The sequence below is a fragment of the Centropristis striata genome, chromosome 22 (assembly GCF_030273125.1).
Source record: "Centropristis striata isolate RG_2023a ecotype Rhode Island chromosome 22, C.striata_1.0, whole genome shotgun sequence".
Classification (NCBI taxonomy): Eukaryota; Metazoa; Chordata; class Actinopteri; order Perciformes; family Serranidae; genus Centropristis; species Centropristis striata.
The window spans coordinates 17,787,990-17,808,915 of record NC_081538.1 but is presented as its reverse complement, the minus strand read 5'-3'; the positions used below and the strand labels follow the sequence as shown (position 1 = coordinate 17,808,915).

Genomic DNA, 20,926 nt, shown 5'->3' with positions numbered 1-20,926 from the left:
AGTTGAGTGGCCTAACAGATTAGGTTCTTGAAAGTCACAGGGTTGAAACGGGCAAAGCTGTGAGAGCAGATGTGTCCATGTAAATGACTAAGAGTTTGCAGCAGAGTTTGCTGTGAGCGATTAATGTGTTGGTAAAGTGCGCTCAGTATTTCTGTTGTTTAAAGTTGGTGTTACAATGAAGATGTTGGGATGTTTCAGTAGCTGTTTTTCACTCTATTACATTTGAGTTTCTTGATGCGTGTGACCAATGCAGTAATACAATATGTAATTAAAAGAGATAACCTTAATGTAGTCCAAAGTTCTTCATTTTCCAGTATGGATCTTGCAGATGCTCATCACTTGTCCTTTGAGCATTTCTGAATGACTGCACCCACCTCTCTACCTCCAGATTGTTTGGCACCAAAGCCAGCAGCAAGGCCAGCTCTCCGGGCACTCCCGACTCTGGCAAGTGCCCCTCAATACTGGGCAGCCCCCACGGCACGCTGGCCAGGCAGGCCAGTCTGGACTCACCCTCCTCTGGCACGGGGAGCCTGGGCAGCGCTGGCGGCCTGAGCGGTGGCAGCAGCCCGCTGTACGGTAAAACCCCAGACCTGTGCACCGACTCCCCGGCCTCCAGCCCAGCCTCTGGCCTCTCCCTGCCCTCCAACGCTCGGCCCTGGCCTGCCTGTAGCTCGTCAGCTGGCAGCAAGGACACACTGAGCTGCCAAAGCATGACCAGTCTGCACACCAGCTCTGAGTCCATTGATCTGCCGCTGGGCCACCACGGGCCCAAGGTTACACGAACCGGCAGTGTCAAGTCCACCCTGTCTGAGGGGTGAGTAACAGGGAATACGATTTGGCTAAATCGTATTCATTGTTTCATTTGAGAACAGAGACAAAAAGTATGTCTCCCCACCCTGAGACATAGAAATACAATGCAGAGGAAGCCTAAGTAATATAATTAGAAAATAACAAGAAATTCACCCATCCAGCACACAGTTTGGTTGGATTTAAGTTTCTTTTTCTGGCATGGTTTTGGTATTTTTATCATTTCTAGAGTTAAACCCTGACCTGCCAACTTTAATTAAAGCTTAGAGTATCTATTGCATTGACCAGGTACCAATTTTAATGTTTCTGGGATCATCATTAAAGGCATTTAACACAGTCAAGACAGTATTAGTTGTGGGTCCAAAGCCATGATAGAAAAAGATCATTTCAAACGCTCATTCCCATGAGAACCCTTTATCAGGGTGTTTCCATTGTTTTGTCCACAAACTGTGCATGCAATACATCACATAACGATGATTAAACAGGGCACAAGTTTATTTTTCCTCATTAGTTTAGCTGTATGTCTCAAAAATGAAACAATTGATTAATATTTAAAATCGGCCTGTGTTCTATATTTGTTGTCTGTACTGTGATGCATTAGTAATGTCTTTGTTTTCTTCATTGTGTGTGTAAGTGTGTGTCAAAAGTCAAGTTTGTACAATGAAAGTGTTTTTTTTCTCATGTATCACAAAAACAAATGTTTCCTGGTGTTCATCTAATTCACTCATCCTCTGTGTTTTAACAGCATGCCTCTTGACAGAAACACGCTTCCCAAAAAGGGACTGAGGTACAACACATCTGCAGCCAGATCCCATTCTCAACTGCTCTTCTTTTATTCACTCACATACGTCATTATTATACATTTGCATGAAATAATAAGTCTGATATCAAGTGTACTTTCCATGTTGCTGTGTATGTGGCATGGTGTGGCATCATGTACAGGTGCATTTCAATAAATTAGAATATGATGGAAAAGTCAATTTCTAGTAGTTTAAGTCAAATAGCTCCAACCAAGTATTGAGTCATATAGATGGACATACTTTACAGACGCCAACATTTACATATTAAACATGCTTTTTAAAATTGGTCTTTTGTGATTTAATTTTTTTTTGAGACACTGAATTTTAGGTCTTCATTAAATGTAATGAATAATATAAGTATAATGAGAAGAAATTAAATACATTAAGACATTAAATTTTTCATTAATAATGTAATGGACCTATATAATGTTTTATTTCCACTTTTTGAATTGCTGAAATAAATAAACTTTCCTATGATATTCTAATTTATTGAAATGCATCTGTATAGCAATGATTCCCAACTAGGGTTACCTGTATCTGATCTCAGAACCTATTGGCTATCAGTCTGAGGACGATTTAGCCTCTGGGCGTAACAGCTAATATTTCTGGGACTCCAATATAGCCAGTGGATATTTACATAACTGGTATTTAAGACTTCCTCTCTCTGTTCTTCTACAGTCTGATTAGCAACCTGATATGAGAATGGAGTTAGAGTTGAGAAACAGCAAATCTCTCTAAAGATAGTTAGATATCTGAAATCTCAAGACACCTGAATATGAGTGCAGATAAATAAATAAACAAAAGTTAAATGAATCATCATCAGATGCTAGCCGATGGGTTCTGAGATTGCATTCGGGCCAATGCGTTCTGCTTTTCCTCTCGACATTGACTGTTACTGATCCGAATGCAAACGGACTACAAACAGAAGCCTGAAAGCTTACAGGCATACAGATTCTCATGCAGACAGATTCTGCATTCATATGCAAATATCTGTTTGGAGAGATCACATAGATTCCTCCTGCTTCTACATGGTCAGATGCACTTGTTTTAAGGTGCTTTGGACAAAAACCTCTGTCAAATGAACAAAATGTAATGTAAAAGTAATGGACAAATTGATTAAATAAGTGTTGATGAAGGGGTACTTTAGTTCATCAGGCATGGCTGCAGGTGTAGAATTGACAAAACAGGTTGAAAACCACAGTTCTGTAGATTAGCAATCTTGATATTATTTCATGCAGCATTCACACTGCAGGACCACATGTCTGCACACATCAGACCAGCTGTGGATTTGCAGACTGCACTAGGTTTATTTATTTGCACAGTTAGAATTACATAAAATGACAAAGAGAAAGAGAAAGTGCAGGGAGAGGCAGAAAACCCAGATGGGCTTATTTAAAGCCTCCACCTAAAATTTCAGTCATAAGAAAACAATAACGATAATAGAAAAAAAAACATATGCATAACATCAACAACAAGTTATAATGAAAATAACAAAAATAACAACATAAAAACAAAAATATGAACATGATATATTTGATATATATATATACATGTATTTGTGTGTGAATTTTAAAACAACAGTTAAATGGGCTTTTAGACTTCTTTTGAAACATTTTATAGAGATGGAGTTCTCAACCAGATGTGAAAAAGCATTCCATAGTTTAGTCCCCCTAAAGTTAACAGTAAATTGACCTCTGCATGTAGGAGATCTTGGAGGATGAAGATCTAAAGATTGAAGCGTTGGATAAGAGTGAACCTGAGAATTACATTTAAAATAAGTCTTAAAGTTCTCTGGAAAGTTTTCATGATCTGAATATACCTTATAAATAAAAACACATATTAACACTATGCAATATACTACAGAGAAGAAATACAAAATACATTATTATCTGTTCTCTTATAGTTTACAAAAAACCTCACATTTTCTAACCTATTGTTTTACCTCCACAAAATGCTGTGGCACCAAATGAATGCCCTCTCCTGTCTCACGATCTGATATTGAACCACTGATTCTGAAGAAAAATCTAAACAAGTATGAATGCTGCCCGAGATGAGCAGGCCGGAATGTGTTTGTCGTCCGTTTGTATGTCTATTTCTCTGTTTGCATCCTCAACTGATTCTCATTCATCAGAAATGCGGCAAACACAGTCGCCATGACAAAGCAGTTCTTCCTCAGCTCCCTATAATGGTCCAAACCTCCTGATAACATTTGCTCTGCTAGCTGGGGGGAAGAACTAGAATGAATACTTTGATTTTAGCTGGGACTAAAGAGACTGAGACAGAAATACCATAACCCATTCATCACAGTGGCACAACCTCTGCAGGGAACAACCTCTCTAGCCAATTATAGAGCGCTGCTGCTGAGGGGTTGGATGGAGCCTGCTGGTTTCAAACCATTCTTTCATTTCGATGGCATTTGGTGCTGATGCTCTTTTTGGGCCTAAAAGCATCTGATCTCATACGACACTTTATGCCTGTTGGATGGGAGGCTAGTGTTCTCCTCAACACATTTTTACGACCACATTTTTTTTTTTAAAGCCATGTGAACACATCTTAAACCAGGCAGCATTTTTTGTTCTGATCTTTAGGTTTTCTACAAGAGGAGATTAGACTAGTAATTGCCCCCTTTAGCCATATATATAAGCATGTTTGTGCTCCTTATGGGCACTTTGTAAGCGCACAGTTTACTGAGTCAAACACTGACCCTTGGATAATTCAGTCTGTTCCATTCTAACACCAGAGAGCGATGAATGCTGCTGTGTCACACCATTCAACACACTCTTAGACACCCAATCCCTGGTGGGGAGAATACGAAGCACAGGCATGGGGGACTGGAGCAGGGTCAGATGTGACAAGCGTAGTAATGGGGGCGTTGGAAGGAAGGCGGCTCTGAAAAGGGATGAGTGCAAACTCAATTATCATCCTCAGAGGATTAAATATGGCCGATTGTCATGCCTGCGATAAGGGGGCCTTCTGTTGCTGAGCCACTTTGGAGCTGGGGAGAGAAGAGATGAACGGCAGTGTCAGTGTGTTTGGCAGCTTTGAGCCAAAGCACTGTGTGTGTGTGTGTGTGTGTGTGTGTGTGTGTGTGTGTGTGTGTATTACTGCCTGTCGGTGCATGTGAGCATCTGCGTGGTGCGGCTGCATGTTTTTTTACCATCTGCTCACATGCCTCTATTATGTAGCTTTGCACCCATTTCACCACCACAGAACTTCCACATATCTGTGTTTCGGTCTGGAGTTTACTGTGTCTTTGTGGATTTCAGGTACCCTCCATCGTCCCGGCAGACGTCCCACGAGGAAGGGAAGGAGTGGTTGAGGTCCCATTCAACAGGAGGCCTTCAGGACACAGGCAGCCAATCCCCATTGTCTCCTCCTGGAGCTTCCTGCACCACCACTGGAAAATACCACTACTCCAACCTGCGTAAGTCTATTAGAATAAACTCTAATTGTAGCACATCTGGAATAAATAGCTGCGTTATAGGCAGTGAATATTCAGTGTCTGTATTTTCTCCCAGTGATTTATGAATCAGCTTTCCTCTTTCCAAACTTTCCAGACTACTGCACCATGTTATGGTTGAGAAAATGCAAAAAAAAAATGCCAAAGAAGACAAAAGTCAAATTCATATTAAAAAAAACAACCCTTCACAACAATTACTTTCAAAATGTACAACATGTTTTAATCACAAGAAATGTTCTTCTTTAAATCAATATTTGTTAACATTTAGTCTTTCATAAACAAAGTTAAAGGAATACTTCACTCCCAGAAATGACCACCTGTTTAACAGTTACTCACCCCATGTTACCCTGAATTCATGAAGAAAACTAGTTTTTCTCTCATGCCTCCACGCTGAACAAAGAATCTGAAAACTCAAAACATTTGCATGCCCACTCACTACTTCCCAAACACATGCATTTATGCTAAAATAGTCTCACTCATGGACTCATGGATGGCGCCTGCTCAAGCATGAGATCATTTAAACCAAAATGTTTTAAATAGTAAGGTTGTAGGGAAAATTCATGTGATTGGAAAGTAGTGAACACACAAATGGATAAATGTGACTTGTATTACACTGCACAAGTTGTCAAATTCAAGTTGTAAATTCATCAAGAGTTTGCTCTGGTTCTGGATTCTCAAATGAAGTTTTCTAAAAGGATTCAAGGTAACACATGCAAGTTTTGTAATTGGTTAAAAATAATCATATTGCAGGTGAAGTATTCCTTAGTTATGATGTAATTTAGATGTAATTCTTCAAATATCACAGACATGAAAAAAACAATCATCAAAGAAGCACAAAGTCAACAAAAACAAACAAAAAAGTGGTACACACCTGAAGCCCACGCAGACCTTTTTAGTCACTTGTTGAACATTTGTAGTGCAACTATTTTGCAGGGAATATTACTTACATTTTCATAATTTGTTCGCTTTATGGATACTTATTGTATTATTTCTTGCAGTTTCATTCTTTCTAATGCCATGATTATTCTTAAGAATACTCTTTGTTTAATTTCTGTCTTTTTATTATCTGAAATTGTAAAAACCATCTTTTTTAGCCTTTATTTTAAATATTCTGTGTCTAAAATGTGTGAAAATACTGTATGTGAAGTGGAATATGAAAGTAGACACATTGCTTTGAAAACAAGCTTTCTGAAAGGGAACTGTGTGATTAAATCAAACATTTGATGCCGTGATTATTAATATGATAAAGTCTAAACTTTTGCAGAAATGTAACAGCTGTTAAATAGAACATGTCAACACTGATCTTGTTGTTTTTCTCCTCTGTGCAGTGAGCCCCACTAACATCAGCCAGTATAACCTGCCACCAGGCAGCAGCAGCATGAGCCGCTCCAATAGCATCCCTGCCCAGGACTCCTTTGACCTGTACGGAGAGGGTCACCCACTGGGTGGCAGCGCCACCTCCCTTGAGGACCGTCCACGGGCCATCAGCCGCTCCGGCTCCTTCAGGGACAGCACCGACGAAGGTAGGACACACTCTTAAACACACTGTACATGAACTGCTCCAGAAATGACCTCCCTGCTAAGTAGCCCGTTAGAAATCATTTCAGGGACACATTCACCGAAATAAAGTCCCATCAGTCATAAAGTACTTTAATACCAGATTTAATGAGCTCTGGCTGTGAGTTCATACTGTGAGTGACTTGGCTGATGGTTCGCTCTCTTCTGATCTTTTGTGGGTGATGTAAGAGGCTCTGATTGCGTCCATAGAGGTCAACTTTTCAACGGGCAAATCATGGTTTTTTTTTAATGTCTTCTTATAACTGTTCAAAGCTGAATGTGTTACCATAGTTACGAAGAGCTGTTCAGTCAGCTAGATAATCAAGGATTAATACGAAAGCAATTGAATTGACTTGAGAACACTTTGGTCACTCATTTCTCTCCATATGTTCTTGTAGTCCACGGCTCTTCACTGTCTCTTGTCTCCAGCACGTCTTCACTGTACTCTGCGGTAAGTAGCCAGCCTGCTTCTCCCAAATTATATTAGCACAGAGAATTACAACATGTAGTGATTTAGCCTCTTTCAGCTCATTGTTTTGGTTTTTTTCCAACTTGTAGCTTTAATTTTTTACCTATCCTATCAATGTTTTTTCTGCTTTTGTTGTAGTAACAAAAATCTATGGAGGCCAAAATAAAAAATATAATAATAATTATCTGATAAATAATAAATATGCCATTATTCAACCAAAATAATATTAAAAATTAATCAAATAAATACATTTACAGATCAGATGTGACAATAAAAGTAATATTTCTGTTTTATTAGCTTTCTATTAAATGGAAAATAATCAATATAATAACACATGCATTAAAATAAATTAATATGAAGCAAATTAAAACATTAATATCAATGTATGTCATATTTTATCAACAAAGTGAATGCCTACATTTATCTCTAATATTATTTTTGGTACATGTAATGACAGAATAATTTATTTGTCAAGCAATTTATGAATTCATTTAGATTTTGGTAGCGTCTGCCCTCCATAAACCACAGCCCTGAAACCTTAAATGTCTCATTGTTTTGAGACTCAGTACAGCACACAATCGTGAGCTAGAAAGACATTTAAGACAGTAACACTGTGTTTGTAAACATTGATTGTTGGTGCAAATGTTAAGGCTGAAATCATCCAGATTTTGAAATGGGACAGCACAGAGTTCAATCAAAGCCTTCAGCTCTTCCCAGTGATGCAGTGTGGTATTGCATCTCTCAAACACTCTCCTCCAATATTTCTTTCTTGTCCCTGCTGTTCTGCACAACCTAAAAAAATAACTTTTCACATTAACATGCTTGTAACTTTTGAGTTAAGACGTGGAAGTGTTTAGTTTCTAATAGCACAGGCAGCGTTCCAGTCTTCACGTTCAGTGAAGCAACAGATTGGTTTTAGAAAGGAAGAATCGATTTCCGCCCACCTCCGCCTGTTTCTAATCACACTCAGAGGAAAAGGCCTGGATGAATGATGAATAGTGATATTTTCTCTTATTTTAATCCAGTTTTAATCAACGTTTAGCGCAATATTCTTCGGCTGTGTATGAAACAAATCAAATTTCTCTTCATGACATTAAAATGTGTATCTTTTGGTCGTTGGAATTGCCGTTCATAAAAGAATATTACAAAGAAAGGAAAATACAAGGTTTTTTACTTCATCCAGGTCAGAAAGGGATAGACGGCTAGATAAAGATGTATTTGATTTTCATTTTATAGTTATAATAACAAAAATTGAAATACAAAAAACACCTGTTATTTCATAGTCTGCAACCGGAAGTTGTCATTTGCAAAATAAAAGTGCGAATGGTTGGTAAACCGGACCGTAAATAAAGTTTATTCCTCTTTTCAAATGTTAGTCACATAAATAAAATATGCATATTTGTTTTCTCGTTGTCTGAGTGAAAAAGCACGTCACTCAAAACGTAAGTTTGTTTGATTAACTAAGTAGTGTAATGTAAACTGAAAAAGTCCAGAGTCGGAAACAGGGACCCCTATTTCCCTTCAAAGTGAGAGGTGCAGGGTCTGCTTGGCGATGTTTTGATTTCAATTTTTGTTTATTATAACTAGAAAACACAAATCATGTTTTAAATATAGTCTATCCCCCTCTGACCCTAATGAATCAAAAAACCTTGTTAAATTTTAATTTTTGTATTGTAAAACAAAAATATAATTACCACTCGTTTGTTTTTTTTATATCTTTTTCTGAACTGAAAATCCAACGACCAAAAGATACATGGACTTTACATTCTTCCCATGCTGTTTATCCTAATTAATTTTTAAAAGATGCTTTGTTGAACACAATACACAGAGATGATAATCCTTTTTGTTTTAATTCTGTTTTCCTTACAGACGGAGGAGAAAGCACACTCAGAGGTAAGCATGGGTAATAATCCGTCTGTCTGCATGTTTGCTTCTGATTAGCACCTTAATGCTTCACATTAAAGACATTTAGACCATTTAGTGCTCAGTGTAGCCGACCTGTTGGTCTCTGAGCCGCTCTGCAGTTGTAGGGGGGTAAGTGCCTTGCTCATTAGCACATTAAACGTAGCTGGGAAGAAGAAAAAAGCAGTTTATCTCATTCAGTTTCAATTCCCAGACCTTTTTTCTGGGATTCACATCAACTACCTCCATGCATGTTTTGCTGCCCTTCAGGTGACCGTTGGCTGTTTTTCTGCATCTGTATATTTATGTTGTTTGTCTATATTCAGAGAATCAATATGTATATGTCAATCAAAGCACAAACAGTGGTATTGCTCAGCTATATTTGGCCTTTTATTCACGATTAGCTCGAACCAGTGAGTATGTTAATATAAGAACATTATGGTGATTAAAAAAAAGCAGTTTTAAGCAGTTTAACCCTATGTTGCATTGCTTTTTATTATCAGTAAATCATTTGCATTGATTTCATCTTCATTAACCACACTGTTCTACATAGCTTATATAAGTTACTCATAACAAAAACTTACTCTTTACATATGTAATGCATGCCCTGCCCTTTGGCTCGTTTTTTATTTTAACATTCCTGCTTAGTTTATCACTGATTCTTCTTTGATTTTCCATATTTATTGTTTCTGTTAGACTTCCCTGTTCTCTGTCTTTGTTTATTAGAACTTCAACTTCAAGTGCGGGTCAAAAAGTTACTGCAAATACACTGTGGTGTCAGATGGGTGGAGTTCATAATTTGAAGATAGCTCATGCAGCACAAACTGATCTTTTTCCTTCAAAACTGACTCACATTTGAGCTTTTCCACTTTCAGACAGGTGACCTACACATGACTTGAATTCATCATGATTTACTTGGGAGTTTTGTTGTAACGTCGGCTTTACGGAAGCCCTGAGGGGGAAAAAAGAGTCTGATTTAAATTGCTTTTTGTGCTTTGTGCTTAATGTGTTCATGACTTAAAAACAGGTTTAAAAAGTTTTTTTTCAGGACTATTTATCTTAGTCATCTCTGTTAACAGATGAAAAGACATTTCAGCAGTTGTTTTTTTTGTTGTAATACTTATTTCAGCCACAAGAGGCTGAAGTGCCTCACTCCCCCATGTTTTAACTTGTTTAAAAGCAATCTTGTTTTCTTCCAGGTGAGTTTTATTTCCCCATGCACTATAAACATGAGGCACAAATTGAATGTTAACTTATATAACATGTGGCTATGATCCTGACCAAAAAAAATCACCTGGCAGAATTTTTTTGAAAAGATGTTTTTTGATATAAAATCCTAGCAATAGAAAAAAGAAAACAATTTGCATTAGACTTAGAAAATATATCACCACATTTTTTTTTCACACTTTCCTCTCAGGGCTTCCATACAACTTGGCAACTTAGTGTTTGCAACAATGAAGAGAAACAGATATTAAAATTTATATAGCTGGTATTTTTTGATAATTCTAGTCACCTAAAAAGACAAAACTGTCAATGAACCGTGTTGGAAACAAGAGAGAAATGTGTCTTATGGATTATGTCCAAAAAACAGACATAAAAATCAATGGAAATAAGCCGTATGAAAGAAACCAAATTCTTGTGATTGGCCATATTTGTTGTACTTGTGTTGCCCACATTGGAAACCTGACCCATCCGGCACTTATCTTATTATACTGGGAACAATATCAGGTATTTGCAGATGCTATTTGACCTATGTCAGGAATACTTCCCTTTATCTCTTGCTTTGCTGCTCAGAGTGTAACCATGAGAGAACCAGTGCTGTGGCTTGTGATAACCTTTTTCTCTCCAGCCACATCAGTACATGCTGTTTGATGGAAGCATGCAACATAGTGTTAATTTTTACTCTTCTCTTTTCAATCAAGGGCCAAACAATCCAAAATTCCACGGTAATCCCCCACACTTTGTGTTCACACTTCACCCCAGTGTCTTTTCACTCAGTATTACCATGTAACTGCACAGTTTCTACATCAAAGTTATCCACATGGGAGTTGCAAGTTCAACGCCTCTTTGCATTACAGTCATTTCTTCATTTTTCCAGAGTGTTAAACTATACTTCTTGTACTTTCTTGCCCAAACAGCAAATCAGAAAGCTGCGTCGGGAGCTGGACGCCTCTCAGGAGAAGGTGGCGACCCTGACGTCTCAGCTGTCTGCCAATGTGAGTTTGTTTACTTCAAAAGACGCAGGCAAAACAGCCGGCTCATTTGCATGATAACCTGCTGTCAGAGAGCTTTTGTGGGAAGCGTTGCCTATCGAAGCTCTGGAAGGAATATAAATCTTTAAGACGCCCACTAATTCCTTTTCTCTCTGTTTGAAGCCACCGTGCGTGTATTTAGGGTTTGGCTTGTTTGATTTTTTTTCGTGTGTTTGTCCTTAGATGGGATGTTTTCTAGTGTGTGTTTGTGTATCTACGGTACAGCGAGGATTGTCTCTTTGCTTTTGTCTCAGCCGGTGGGGTTTCAGCGAGGAACAGGAGCCTCTCCCAAACTCAACCAAGCAGGAAAAATCAAATAGAGATAGACGGGCGCAGAAAGAGAACAGGGAGATGAGGATAAGCGAATCTAGACTCAAGTACGTGGGTGAAACAGAATGAGATACAGAGACCTTCAACCCCCAGACGAAAGCTGTCTTTGTGCTCAGATGCAGATAGATAGACAAACTCCAGCGTCTGAGTCTGCTCAGCTCACCACCACCACCACCGCCACCACCACCCTCAATGCCAAGTGGCTGATCAAGCGTGGAGGCAGACGGGGTCTTCGCTTCGGTCGGACGCTTTGATCACAAAGTTGTGCAGAGCTGAAACTGAAGGCTAAACTGCAGGGAAACTTGATGAATGAAAGTTATGTAGGGACAGTCAGACAACTTCTGGTTTGTTTAGGTCATGTGAAAATATTTGATGGTAAATCTCACAGAAAGCTTAAAGTGAGATTTTGGACATTAAGTTAAATTAGCAGTGTAGTGAATGCAAAGCTACTAGCTTACTTAGCGAGCTCCTGAGTCAGAGTTCTGGCCGGTTCTGATTATAGAATAGAGAGTTCCAGCAAGTTTTTAAAGTCACCAAACTACAAGGTTTTACGTAAAATGTCTTGTGCGTGTAGTCACATTACTACGCTGTCATTGTGTTTACTGGTGTTTTCAAGAAACAAAACAGTGCCGTACAGCAAGAATAAACATACAGTCATGGAAAAAATTATAACCATTTTTTTCATTCAATTTCTTATTTATTTCAATGCCTGGTACAAGTAAAGGTAAATTTGTTTGTACAAATCTAATGATAACAACAAAAATAGCTCATAAGAGTTTAATTAAGGAGATGATATCTAGACATTTTCCATGGTTTTATTGATTATAACCAAAATCACTATCATTATTAATGTTTTCCATGACCGTATTTACAGTTTGGTAATCAGGTAAAAAAATATAGATATTTTGGTCTCTATAGCTAATGTCCCAATGTATGACCTGTAGAGAAGCTGAATTTGTATACATCTCACTCGTTTAAGTTATTTCTAGGCTTAATGTTATGCATAAGAGCCTTAAAACTAAAGATGACAAAGTACTTTTGCTCTGAAGGAATGAGTAACATAATGTGATAACTTTTTTACTTTTCAATGAGTATTTTGTAATGGATACAGTAATTGACTATGTTTTTCAAGCTGCCGACACAGAGAAATACACAAGTGTGTGTGTGTGTTTGTCGTGCAGATTGGCTGACAGGTTGACTTCACAGCTGTAGTTGGTAGTTCGGACACTTATTTTATGTGTAGTGTTTTAAAACGGTGCAAATATGGAGTCTCTTCCTGTCTCTTTGCAGTGTGGTTATAGTAAAGTTGCTGACAGGATTGTCATCATTCTGCAACAAACAGGAAAGAGATGCTGTTAAACTGCAACAATATGAACAGAAAATCTATTCAGTAACTAATGTATGGCTGGCTGAGAACATCCGTTCACACTTTGCAGGCGGCAAATATTTTGCCATATATTTCTAACGTATGTTACCATAGCAAAATAATTTTAAAAAGGGATGTATTCCTATCTGCATTACTAGCGTTTCACTATATGTGTTGTTGATATTAACTGGCCCTTAACAAGGTCACTGAGCATCAAAACAGCAGTGCACAGATCTACCAGTCTCATGCTTTCCTGTGCCAAGCAATATGCAAACACCCATATGTGCTTTACAGCTCCCACTCTCATGTGAGAGGCCTGGGATTTAAAAAAGGAAAAAACTGGAGCTGCATCACAGTGTAAGCACATGACAGCGTGGTGGGATGCTGGTGCTATAAGCTCGTTTTATCCTCCCAGTGGGGAGTGTGACCGTATATGTCAGCCTCAGCAGCCCGACATGCTATCCACCCACGGTCCAAAAGTACACTGTGCCACGCGTAAGACCTGTCAGAGACATCGCTTAATCATTCATGTTCCATGTAGAAACCCATGCAGCTGTACAGGAACCCACACTGCTGGATAATTGGCTCAAATAAACGGTAAAAGGTGTATGTTCACCGCAGGGGGAAAAACTGGCATTTTCAAATGTGAACATCTCAGGAAGAAGAACCTTGAAACACTTTGAAACAATATTTAGAGGACATCATGCTTCCTTAGTGGGATGTTATGTAACACTCATTTCTTTGTCAGTTATTGGTGAATCCATTTATGTTAGGGCTGGGCAATGTGGCCAAAACAGTAAATTCATATCTCAATACAATCTACAGTCATGGAAAAAATTATTAGACCACCCTTGTTTTCTTCATTTTAAATATAATGGTAAAAACTAAAATAGCTCATAAGAGTTTTAATTTAAGAGATGATATATAGTCATTTTCCATGGTTTTCTTGACAATGACTTTGGTTATTATCAAGAAAACTATGGAAAATTACTAGATATAATCTCTTAAATTAAACTCTTATGAGCTATTTTTGTTGTTATTTTTGTTGTTATTATTATTATAGTTGTCCAAACAAATGTACCTTTAGTTATACCAGGTATTAAAATGAACAAAAAACTGAAGAAAAAGGGTAGTCCAATAGCCACATTTTAAAGGCAATTTGTGTATACTTTTGTTTGAATACTTATAATTGAATTAATTTTAGTGGAAAATTAACATAAAGTTTCAGGTTATATGAATAAAAATAAATAATATGAAAATGTAAAATATGTTTATCAGACTAAACATAAAAAAAACTTCAATTACAGTTTTATATAGCAGCAGTACAACAGTAAAGATGCAAAGGATCCCTTCAGTGCTAAATATATAAAGCATAAAAAGTAATAAAATAAAGTACAGCAGTAAACAATATACATTAACTGCAATAGAAACTATATATAGATAGAATTGTTCATATATGTTTGATGATATACATCATCCTATCACCCAGCACTAACATATGTTATGTTGTGTATACTAAAAGGTCATTTCAACTACATGCATATTTGATATTTGTTATTAATACAAATCAACAAAATTAATGATGTCAAAATGTATATTTGAGTTTAGTCAGAGTGGGTTTTTCGTGGGGAAAAGATTTACAGAATAGTCTCGGGTGTCGCCACGTTTACTTACAATTTCTGAATGCGGTTTTATTTCATCTCCCGTCTTTTCATCACACAGAGGACATTTTCAGTGATTGAGGTCATCTGATCTGGATCCTTCTGCTGTGCCACTGCATTCATATTTATTATTAGCCTTTTACCGGGTTTGTTCTGTGCAGGAAATTAAATTTGGATTTTAGATCAAATATTAATACATGGGTGTCAATACCCTCAGCCATGCATGCTGTCTTAGGAAATAACTCGCGCTAACAACTTATTTGCTGCTGCACTGTCATGTTGGATTAAGAACAGAAAACAGACAGAAATGTCATATTAATTAGCTGCTTGTTGGTTTTTGATCAAAATGGAGCAGAATTAGTAAAACCAACATCCTGTCAAAGGGATTAAACACTGGTGAAGTATTGTTCCACCTCTCAGCCTGCGGAGGAGAGACGTCTTTCCTGCCTGGACTGACATTAAATCAGGTTTAAGAGTTCACACAGGCCCCCCTCCTCCCCTCTCCATGTCCTTCCTCTTCTTACTCACCCTTCACTGTGTCATCCTGACCTTGTCGCTTCTTCTTTTCTGCTCAGCCTGGAAAGAAAGAGCCCCCCTTCTCTATCACTCCCTGTTCTTCTCTTTCTCCTCCTCCCTCATTTTGGCTGCATTCTTCCTTATCATATCCTTTCCCTCCCTCCTCTTCATCCCCTCCCCTTCATGCTGTAGTGGAGGTAGCCCAGCAGCAGGTGCTGGCTTACACCACTGTAGTCGTGACTGCGCGTCGTTACGCCATCTCCCCTCGCCATGTCTTCCACGTCTTTAGCAGTGGCGTCCGGCAGCACCAACACCAACGACTTCTCCTCGTCCAGTTCTCTGCTCTGGCCCACCGTCAACCTGTACCCCAGACCTCAGGACGGCGGTCAGGAAAACCAGAGTTCAAGGTGCAAACGTGTCCGAAGGAGCCGGTCCCCAGGAGCGGCACAGATGGCTCAGCCACGGGACACGTTAGAGTCTGATCAGAGCCTCCTTCATGGCCGACAGGTGGGCAGGGGGGTGTTGAGACGGAGCTCACAGGAGGAGCTGGAAAGAGATGTAGAGTTGGAAAGATGAGTTGGAACAGTTGGCATTTCTAAAGGTCAAGACCTTTGCTGATTCAGCCAGGGACACAGAGAGGAAGAGGCAGCACAGGGTGCTACTGAGTGTGCTTATTTTTTAGATTTATAAAGTCTAAAGATAGAAAGATGAGAAATCGTCTCATTTCACAGAGCCAGATTTCACATTTGGGAACTGTTAAATTCAGTAAACTAAAATCCTTGAATTTACAGTAATGCAAATGTGTGTGTGTGTGTGTGTGTGTGTGTGTGTGTGTGTGTTTGTGTTAAGCAGAGATTGTGTGGGCAGGCTGCCCACCTCTCTGTGACACACCAGGCCTGACAGGTGTCTCAGGGTCTCTCGCTAAGGATGGGAGGATGAGCTGGCAGAACACACACACACACACATTTTAGTACACACAACTGCAAGCATAAGGCTCCACCAGACATTTAGACATAAACACGTATTCAAAAAACACATGCACAAGAAAATCCAGATACACATCCAGACACACACACACACAAACCGCAGGTTCAGCAGAGCAGATGGCGTGACGTGGCGGAACATTTGGCATCCTTCAGCGTGTCGCCTCTGCATCTTCAGGTGACAGATGAAGTCAGGGAGGGCAGCGGTCTGTGTGGCTCTGTGATACCCACATCTTTTTCTCTGAGCGGTTTCTTTGTGGCAAGAGTCCAGGAAGACGTTTGTGATGCATGCTCATATCCACGATAATTAATTCGCAGCAATAAGAAGCAATTGTGAAGTTATATAGACCATTTTTAGTGCTGACATCATTATTATGTCATATTGTCTGTTGGAGGCAAACAATGGAAAAACTTGAGGCAAACAGGAAGTGCGCTAAGCTACGAAATCTACAGAAAGTGTAATTTTCCTATTTTGTTGGCTGCTGGAATTGAAGGACGAATGGCTGCAACTGGAAATTTTATCGTATGGTGCTACTGCCAGTCTAATATGTGCTAAGATAAAAGAACTGACTGATTGTGATTGTGGGTTGAATATTGAAGACATGGATATATCATATAAGACGGTTGGTCTCACCTATCGTTAATCAGAAATAGTGCAAATAGAGGGAATAACGGTTAATTGTATGCATGGGTGGATTAGGACACAATGGGGTCCTGGGCACAGACATGCAAAAGGCCCCACCACCTCACCTACATAGGAGCAAGTCACAGACATGTTACACCATACGTGTGGTATTGCCTCTTTTTTTGTTGTTGTTTTGTGTCTCTTTGTAGTCGTCTTTGCCCATGTATGGTTGTTTTGTGTTCTCTTATGGCCATTTTCTGTCTTTTTCTGGTAGTTTTGTGCCTTTTTGTTGTCATTTTGTGTTCCTTTGTAGTTGTGTTTCTCTTTTGGGTTATTTTGTGTCTCTTTGTAGTTGTTTTGTGGCCTTTCAGGGTTGTTTTGTCGTTTTATATTTCTTTTGAGATTGTTTTGAGTCTCTTTCTGGTTGGTAAATGTCTCTTTGAGTCATATTTTGAAGGCAAAGGCCAGGGGGGCACTTACACTCTGGACCCTGGGCTTGTGCCCGGTAGGCAAAAACTCACCTGTTAAGTCTTTGTTTTTCAAGTCTTGTATATGACCATTCAGAAGTTTCTCTTTACACTTGGTTTAGTAGTTGTAAATGTTATTCCACTGTAGGTTAATTTAAACATGTCAGATCGTACATCCGTTAAGAGAGAGCGTGAAGAGGTCGGCCAGTCTAGAGAAAACTGCTTTGTCAAAAAAACAAGATAACAAAACTTCTACTCTACCTAAGCCCCTCCCACAGGGAAACCTCACAATGTTTAGTAACAGAAAACACTCCGACCAAACTCCCTTTCTGAACATGCTAAGTATAAACTTGCCCTTGAAATGTGATAGAGACTCAAAGAAAAACATTTTTTGTTTTTGTTGTGTTGTTTAAGCCAGCAGCAACAGTCTTTTACAGGGTACAGGAAACATCATCAGGAGCGCACACAAAGACTTCGTTCTCGTTTGCTCTTCAGTCGTCTTTGGCTCAAGCTAAACTCACATGAAAGCTATCGACACTAACCAGCAGACCAACTTATTAATTCTCTGTATAGGATTTTTCTTCAAGGGAGGACTCTTAAAAATAGTACTTTATACTTGCAAGTTCTGACATTTTAAATATATTTTTTATTGTTTGCCTTTAGAAAAAAAGTTACATTGTGATTTAAATCTAATCGAGCAAATTGGCCAAAATGAATAACCATGTGTTGCTGTCTACCGGCAGGTAATCTGAAAGCTATTGCTCATGGCTTTATAAACCAGCACAAAAATAAACTGCAAGATGAATATGTTTCTGAAATTGATAACAGGTTCGCTGTTCTAGATGAAACAACAAAAAGGGAAATTTTAAGAGAACTGTGTGAAAAAATTAATACAAATGAGTCTAAGTTGGGTTCTTTTTTCAGTTCCACTAAAATGCACCAGGTTGACCTAAACTTGGTTGTGTATAGATGAGATTGCCTGTAACCTCAGTGTTTAGTACTGGAATCAGGTCAGGTAAACTTCATAGCTCCTTCTATCATGAAGTTATATCACTCATTATAAGACAGGATACACACATGAAATTGGAGGCATGTCGCCTTGAAGTAACTTTGTATTTGTGTCTGTGTGTGTCTGCAGGCTCACCTGGTGGCGGCCTTCGAGAAGAGTCTGAGTAACATGACCTGCCGCCTGCAGAGCCTCACCATGACGGCTGAACAAAAGGTACAAGAGCTCAGTCCTGAATGTGAAATATACCGTGTATGAACTCCATGGTGGAGGGATTACAGGGAGGAGAAGTGATTAGAAACAGGACATTGAAATAGTGCAGTGGAACGTAGGAATATAGAGGTCAGCAGCTGTACATTAATGGATATTTTATCTTTATGTTCCGTTCCTGACCCATATGAAAGGTTTCTAGTGGAGTTTTCATTTTCACCAAAGGTTTTTCTAATTAAAGTTTTAGTTGTTCTTTGAATTTTTCTCTAATTTTACTCCTAACCTTAACCAAAGGTTGCTGAAAGTACATATGATGTAAAAGTGCGCGGGCATTCAAGAGTCCTGCATATTTCAGCCCAAAAACCATGTGAAATCAGTGTATTCTCCAAAAAAAAATCCCCTAGAATCTATCTGCTTCCCGGTCTATTTTTCTCCATTTTTATACAAGTCGAGTTTTTGACCGACAGGAGGTTTAAAAGAGCTTGAATTACAGCGAAACACTGATCACACAGCCACCGCAGCAGCAGCAGCAATATGCTTGAAGATATATCCCTACCACAAATTATGAATACTTCCCTCTGTTCACACACCCACATACACACACAGAGTGCTGACGAGCCCTGGCAGCTTCTTAATCCTCTATAAATTAAAGCAGACTGGGATCTGGTGGGATGTCTTTGTTAAACAAGGCTGTCCCAACTTTTAATTAAAGCAGAAACCCTATCTGCAGCCCTCAGTGGGTTTTGGGGTATGGCAGAATGGGAGACTCCCTCTATCTGATCGTGTTGGTTCAACAGAGAAGAGCTTTTTTTATTCCAAGCAGGTGGTGCCGGGGTTGGGGCAAATCCACTGGGAGACTCCTCTCTTCTTCAAAATACCCTCTCTTCATGTTTGCCTCTCATTCACTCCCACAGAATAAAATGCCAAAACCAAATTTAGGAATTTGTTTGCAGTGACGAAGCTCCGCACATTTTGCCAAACTGTTTTTGGTGCGTCATCCTTGTCTAAAAACTGTCTCTCTCTGCAGGAGTCTGAGCTGGTTGAGTTGAGGGAGACTATAGAGACGCTGAAGACTCAGAACACTGACGCCCAGACTGCCATCCAGGTGGCGCTCAACGGCCCTGACCACCTGCACAAAGGTAACCACCAAACCAGCACGAGATGTTGGACCAAACTTCTCTTCAATAACAATGTTCTGAGGTGGCCTTAGATGCCTTAGTGTTCTATACGTAGATGTATTTATAGCCTGATTGGACCCAGGGGGAATTGAACCGCTCATACTTGAAGTGTTTGTGCTGTATAGGTTACTTTTGGAAAGCCTTGATTAGTCATAGAAACAACGTAATTCATATGTGCAAACACTTTTGTGAAACTACCTTTTTAGATATACAACCTCTTCATTGTTGTGTATCAAACCAAGCTGACCCAACATAGCAGAACATTAAAGCAACTATAAGTAGTTTTTAAGTGGCCTCAAGTTCTTTCTGAAGCCTCTATATGACGTACATAAGCAAGATTGGAATAGCAGTTTATGTAGAGGATATGGTTGATACTGGAGCAAGATCGGTAAAGAAGAAAAGTAAAGAATAGATCAAAGAACAGAAAAACTCAATTGTGTCTTTATTTCCCACAGCCAGATTAAGATATATACAACACGAGGTGGTGGTCCTCATGGAAAAACTACAGCTTTTGTCCACAGGGGACGACAAATCAACACTTAATAAAAGTTCCTTGTAGTTGCAGTTACATGCTCAAGGAATTCATAGGAAACAATCCCTGAATGTAACGTCGCTAATTTTATCTATTTGATAGTGCTAATGCTAACCCGACAACATCTTACTGTAGCTAGTTTTACCTGAAAAACACAGGTTGGCTTTTATTGTGAAGTAGTCACAGGAAATGCAACACATTTGTAATTACAAATTTGTAATTACAAATGTGTGTGTAATTTTTTTTAGGTATCTTATTTATCAAAATAATGTGAGTTTTGCCGTACTATTAAACCTCAGTGTGTGATTGCACCTGTAATACTGGTGTCACCAAATTAACCAGGACAAGAATGTTATCGATTATTAGTTCATAGAAAAAATTAGACAAAAGTTTGAAGAACACTTTAGTACATGCACAGTATCTCATCTTTTCAGTGCACTAAGGAAGATTTTGTCTGTTATTTCCAGACCTGCGGATAAGACGGCAGCATTCGTCAGAAAGCATGTCCAGTATTAACAGCGCAGCTAGTCATTCCAGCATGGGCAGTCTGGGCAAGGACGCCGAAGACAAAAAGAAGAAGAAGAAGAGCTGGGTAGGTGGTGGAACTAAAGAAACTGTCATCATTGTGAGACAAAAGCTTTGAAGAAAGGCTGAGTCCAAAAATTGACAAACAAAGAAATCTCAGACATGGCCCGCCAAACTGCCCAAAAATCTTAAACGACAAAAAAACTGTAAAAAGCTCACCAACCAATTCACTCTGCTACTTAACAGCTGACTTGAATTCCAGTGACTCTACAGGTTTTGC

The 20,926-nt window shown here is 39.0% G+C and overlaps 1 protein-coding gene across 1 annotated transcript in view; it reads left to right on the top strand.

The window, feature by feature from the left end:
• Nucleotides 1-20,926, top strand: part of nav3 (neuron navigator 3) — a 248,969-nt gene that overhangs the window by 206,403 nt on the left and 21,640 nt on the right. Inside the window, 10 exon segments of the mRNA XM_059325699.1 lie at nt 389-814; nt 1,553-1,594; nt 4,874-5,031; nt 6,396-6,590; nt 7,023-7,075; nt 8,963-8,986; nt 11,134-11,211; nt 18,334-18,417; nt 19,439-19,550; nt 20,589-20,713. Of these exon segments, the coding sequence (XP_059181682.1) occupies nt 389-814; nt 1,553-1,594; nt 4,874-5,031; nt 6,396-6,590; nt 7,023-7,075; nt 8,963-8,986; nt 11,134-11,211; nt 18,334-18,417; nt 19,439-19,550; nt 20,589-20,713 (1,297 nt within the window).